The 5,728-nt window shown below is 59.9% G+C and overlaps 1 protein-coding gene across 1 annotated transcript; it reads right to left on the reverse strand.

The window, feature by feature from the left end:
* Positions 1–411: 411 nt before the first annotated feature.
* Positions 412–2,177, reverse strand: LOC140264642 (uncharacterized). The gene is made up of 4 exons (XM_072360539.1): positions 2,076–2,177; positions 1,762–1,875; positions 1,492–1,610; positions 412–1,350 (listed from the first exon to the last, which is right to left on the reverse strand). The coding sequence occupies exons 1-4, from the start codon at positions 2,156–2,158 to the stop codon at positions 605–607; spliced, it is 1,062 nt and encodes a 353-aa protein (XP_072216640.1). The 5' UTR covers positions 2,159–2,177; the 3' UTR covers positions 412–604.
* Positions 2,178–5,728: the final 3,551 nt, after the last annotated feature.

Here is a 5,728-nt window from a genome sequence, read left to right on the forward strand (position 1 = left end):
CCTTTTTCACCCCCGTCACAGATGCAGATGGACCTAAAGATAACTCCGTGGCAAACATCTGGGAAGGCGCTGGGGAGAAGACAGCCCCGTGGTCTTGGCTCCTAACACTCCCCACCCCAGGACAAAGCAGAGAACAACGAAGCCAAGATGTGGGGTGTATGTTAAGGGTTTATTTATTTTTTTTTTTTTTTAAATGGGGGAATCATAAAAATCGGGGGGGGGGATGGGACACGGTTGTTTCCGTGCTGTCTTTGGGGCTGGTTGTGGGGATGTCTTCTCTGATGTTGGGCCCGGGGGCGGCTTTGTGCCCGGGCTGGTCCACGGAAGGATGAAGTTAACACACGTGGACTCTCTTCAAGGTTGACTTTCTCTGCCGCCTGGGACAGCAGCCATCACGTGGGGATGGGACACGGCTGCTTCGGTGCCACCTCTGGGTCTAGCTTTGGGGATGTCTTCTCCGGTGGTTTGCCCGGGAGCGGCTTTGTGCCCGGGCTGGTCCGCTGACGATCGAAGCTCGTCTGGGTGGTCTCTCTCCGAGGTTGACTTGCCGCTCGAGACCGCAGCCGTCATGTGGGGTTGGGACACGGCTGCTACTGCGCTGTCTTCAGCACCGTCTGCGGGGACGTCTTCTCCGCTGGTTCGCCCGGGAGCGGCTTCGTGTCCGGGCCGTTCTCCGCTGCCTGGACCGGCTGCCACGGCCTCCTCGGGGCCGGCTGCGGGAAGCTGAAGCCCGACGCCCCACTGGGGATCGGCTTCGAGTGTTCGCCCGCCTTCGCTGCCTGGATGGTCTCCGGCGTGCAGGCAGCGGGGAAGCCCTCGAGGACACGGACGGTGCTGGCGTGGCCGAGGTGCGGGTGCTGCTCCGAGCACCTCGGGCCGTCGTACGGCTCCCTCCGCGACGTCTCTGGGGCCGAGCCCGGGAGCCCGAGGCACGGCCTTGCAATGGGGAGCGGCTCCTCGTGCGGCCGGTCCCCCTCCGTCTGGGACGCTCGGTGGGCGCGGGTACCGAGGATCTTCTGCAGGCCCGCGCTGGCCCCCGTCTGCTGGGGCTCTGGGAGCAGGTCTCGGCACCTGCAGCTGGTGCCCGTCTCCTGCCGCCGCGTCCTCGGCGCTGCTGAGAGGCGTCCCGCTCCTCAGATGGACGGGAGCGGGTGCCAGTCTGCTCAGTCGCCGGCGCTCTGGGCTGGACGCTGAGCTCAGGCAGCTGGGAGCTGCAGGGTGGGCTGGACGCTGCCCGCCTAGCAGGACCGGAGCTGGTGTTTTCAGGTCCTGTAATGATGTGACACTGAGGCACTGGTACCTCCCGGCTGGAAGTGCTGGAGGCGTCCGGCTCAGAGTCGGTGCGGGAAGCTGTAAGGAGAGACGGGAAGCTCAGCAGGATGAACATGCAGCCCCAGGGCAGGCCGGGCTGCCATCCCCCATGGGGCAGAGAGACTGTGGCAAGGCCACCGTGAGCACCCGTCCCGAGGCACGCGGCTCTTTGCCTCTTACCGGTGCCCGCAGCAGCGCAGGTGTCGCACTCCCAGCTGCTGCCGCCGGTGGCCCAGAAGGTGCAGTTCCGGTGCGTGCCTTCTGAGCCACAGGAGCTGCAGAGCAGCAGCTGCCAGCGCCTGCGGAAGCAAAGGGGTTGTGGCTGTGAGGACAAAGCAAGCCAAGGCGGGGAGCAGCCGGCACGGCTCTGGCACTCAATCCTTGCTCCCCCAGCCTGTGCTGAGGCTGAGATCCCACGCAGAGCCCCAGAGGACTGCGGAGGTCACTCACCCCGCTTCCTGTGCTCTCTCCCTGCCTCCGAGGTAGATGCACATCTTGGCATCACACCGCCTGTGCCTCTCTCGCAGCGGCTGGTAGTCCTCATCGTCCCACCAGGATGGTCGTCTGCCAGAGAAGAGAGGGAATGTGATGAGTCCCCAGTGCCCCAGGCGTAAGGCAGATCCAGGGCATCTGCCTTGAGCTCATTCTCAGCTTCTTCATGAAGCCGAGACCAATGCTCTCAGGACGGCAAGGGACTGGGCCTGCCGGGGCTGGCACAGCTCCTGTGCCCGAGTGTCTGCAGAGCCGGGCAGAAGGACACCAACCTGACCGGGATCTGGATCCCCAGCGTGGTCATTTGGGACCTGAACTGCGCTCTTCCTCCACAGACGGGGCAGAAGAAGCGCATGGTGGCAGCGTGCAAGGCATGTTTCTGCAGGAGAAGCACAAGGAGTGTGAGCGTGAGCGTGAGCAAGGCTGGGTGCTGCTGAGCACCAGCTGTGCCCGCAAGACAAGGGGAGAGCTCCTACCCTGATGCAGCCCCGGTGGAACCAGGCCTGTTTGCACACCGGGCACATCATGGTGTGGTAGGACGTGCTGTCCCCCACAGGCTCCAGGCAGATGACACAGGAGGTGTTCTGAGATGGAGCTGCCTCCGCTGCCTGTCGAGGGCGATGCTCCCAGCAGAAGGACCTGGGCAGGAGGACAGAAAGGGATGGGCACGGTGAGAAGCGCGGTAAGGAGGGCAGAGGACCAGGAGAGAGCTCCAGGCCTGGGCTCTGGCTCTGGCAGGATGCTGGGAGCTGTTGCTGCGGGTTCCTCCCCGGGAGGAACAGGGAGGGACGGCAGCTTGGCTGCTGCTGCCAGCCCTTACCGGTGCTGCCCAAAATATTGGGTGACGCACTCCCCGTCCTCGGCGCAGGGCAGATGGAAGCTGCGCTCACAGCCTGTCTGCGCGCAGCTGATGGTAGCTCCCCTCTCGCCGCAGACAAAGCAGTGCTGCAAAGAGCAGACCAGTGCCCATCAGTGGAGGGCTCGGGGCCTCCGTGGCTGACCCCGCTTCTCCGGGCAGGGCGCAGAGTCCCACCACAGAGGCTGGTCTGCTGTGGTGGGACTTTGTCCCAGAGCCGGTTGGAAAGGCTGCGATCACTTTGTTTGGGTCCTCACCTTCTGGTCAGCCAGCTGAACTGCATGCTGGACGGCATGAAGGGAGAAGCCAAAAATTTCTCCCAGCGGGGTTCGCCACTCCAAAAGGCCATCGGCAAAGAACTGTAGGAGAGAAAAGAGTGTGATCTCGTGAGGCCAGGAAGGCAGGGAGCATCCCTGGCAGGAGCCCGAGGCCTTGAGCGAACTTACCAAGCAGAACTGGTGGGCACAGAGCCCACCGGTGGCAACCATCTGCCCGCAGGTGTCCGGGTTGACCCGTGCCCTGCGGCACAGCACGCACTCTGCAGAGGAAGGAGAGAGCAACCGTGAGCAGCGGTGAGCACCTGGCAGGGCCGGCTGTCCCTGGGGCATTGCAGGCCTAGTGGTGCCAGTAGTCAGCCATGGCTTGGCTGGGCCCGAGCAGAGGGGCCCTGCCTGTCCGTGGCGCTGGGGAGCCCATGCTCGCCCCTTCCCCCCCTCCCAGCTACAGGCAGAGCCCCAGCAGCCTGCTGCCCAGCAGTGGGGAGCTGCGTGCAGGGATACGGTGCTCTCACCTGGCTCCCCAGAGTTGGGCGCCTCCTCCTCGTTCCCTTGGAACATGCTTGGCATCATCGGCGAGAAACAAGAGAGTCAGTGCTCTCTCCACACCTCACCAGGCCGCACTGAGCTCGGCCCCAGCCCAGCAACCTTAGCTCTGCTCCCGGCCCCGCGGGTCACAATGGCCGCTCCCTGCCACCACTGTGACATCACGGTCACCACCTCACGGGGCTGAGGGCGCGGCACACACGCAGGAGGGCGGTGGCTCCTGTGGGTAGTGCGGAGCCAGGGGCCCGGTGCTGACAGCATCCTTGGGGAGCAAGGATGGCCTCCCTCAGGCCTTCCGCACTGCGCCCGTGCTGGGACGGCACAGCAGAGAGTCTAGGAAAGGCCTGCGGGTCAACAGCGCAGCCGGCATTTCTAGTGCGTGTGCTGACCGACTTCCCAGGCTCTGATGGCCACAGGACAAGGGGGAACGGTATCACTGGCAGGAAGACACTCAAGACATCTGCACGTCGGGAGCACAGAAGCACACGGTGGCATTATTGTCTTATGCCCAAATTAAAATAACTGCTGCTTGGACATCAGAGTTGAAAACAACCTAGTCTGCCTCTGTAGTTCTATTTTTTAACTTTGTGTATGGAACACATTGACCTGTAATAAACATTTAATACTGGGAATCAAAACCTTAAACTACACATTTAAAACTTGGTAATCTTCCTGGGGAACGCGCGGTTAACCTACATTCCTGATGATTCCGCCATATTTATCCTGTCCAAAGTAGTTAGTAAGCATCCGATCCATCAGCAACTGCTGTTCCCAGGCTACTTTTTTGATCTTGCAATTAAATTAATTTGATGTGGGTAACACACAGTTACTACGCAGACCTGTGAATGGTTTTGACCTGAGAAAAGAGGAGGTCGGGTGAACTGCGAGAGGGAATTCCTCGCTCGGAGGGCGCTGAGGCCCTGGCACGGCTGCCCAGAGAAGCTGTGGGTACCCATTCCTGCAGACAGTCCAGGCCCGGTTGGACAGGACCCTGTTCTAACCTGACCTGGGTGGCAGCGCTCCCATGGCAGGCACTTGAGGCTGCGTGGGTTTTATGATCCTTTCCTATCCGAGTCTTCACACATCAAAGCTTCAGCCCTTATACAATTCCCAGAAGCAAAGCGGCACAGGCAGGGCACAATTCCCTTCAAGCCTGCATGTAGAACGAGTGAGGAGAATTTCTGAAGTGTGTGCTTTCTTTGACCTGCTGGCAACGGTCACCGTGCCAGAGCAGGAGACGAACCATCCCTTGTCCAGGGCTGCAGTCCTGGAGTCACACTGGAGCATCCCTGCACTTCCAGACTGACCCCTTTTCTAGTTTCTCCGTGAACGTCAGGCCAATGCTGATGGGACATCCCCCATGTCTAGAGAGCCGCCCTCTGTGGGGATGTTCAGGGCCTCACTGGGTTGGGCTCCAGGCAGCCTCCTCTAGTGGGTGACAACCAACATACTGCAGGAGTTTGGAACTTGATAGACTTTACTGTCCCTTCCAACCCAAGCCAGTCCAGGATCCTGTGATTCAAAACGTCTGTCAGATCCAGCATTAACCCAGATTACTAAGACACCTACCCAGTCATGACTTCTACAAAGGCTACCATGGTAGTCAAGTGTGATTTTTTCCCTAGTAAATCCAAGTTTACTACTCTGGATAGCCCTTCTACTACTTCTTTTTTTCCAACTGTTTTGAGATGCTATCCAGAATAAGTTGTTGCAACACTTTCCCAGGGATGGATTTGAGCCTGAGTGGCCTATAGTTTCTTGTGGCCTATAGTTTCCTGTGTCCTAATTCCTGACCTTTTCGAAGATTGGAATGACACTGGCTATCCTCCAGTCTTCAGGTATCTCTCCTGTTCTCCACGACTTTTTGCAGATGATGAACAGCCGGGCTGTAAACAGACACTGCTGGCTCATGTCCAGCTTCTCCTCTATCAGGACCCGCAAGTGCTTCTCTGCAGGGCTGCTCTCAAGGAGATCCTCCTCCAGTCTGTATAAATACCTGGGATTGCCCCGACCCAAGTGCAACGGCTTGCATTTGGCCGTGTTGAACCTTATGAGGTTCACGTGAGTCCACTGCTCCAGCCTGTCCAGGTCCGTCTGGGTGGCTTCCCTTCCCTCCAGCGTACTGATGACACTGCTCAGCTTGGCGTGGTCTGCAGACTTGTTGAGGGTGTGCTTGATTCCATCGTCTGTGTCATCGATAAAGATGGGGAAGGGCACCGGTCCTGAGAACAGCTCTTGGGGGACACCG

Source organism: Excalfactoria chinensis, chromosome Z (genome assembly GCF_039878825.1).
Source record: "Excalfactoria chinensis isolate bCotChi1 chromosome Z, bCotChi1.hap2, whole genome shotgun sequence".
Lineage (NCBI taxonomy): Eukaryota > Metazoa > Chordata > Aves > Galliformes > Phasianidae > Excalfactoria > Excalfactoria chinensis.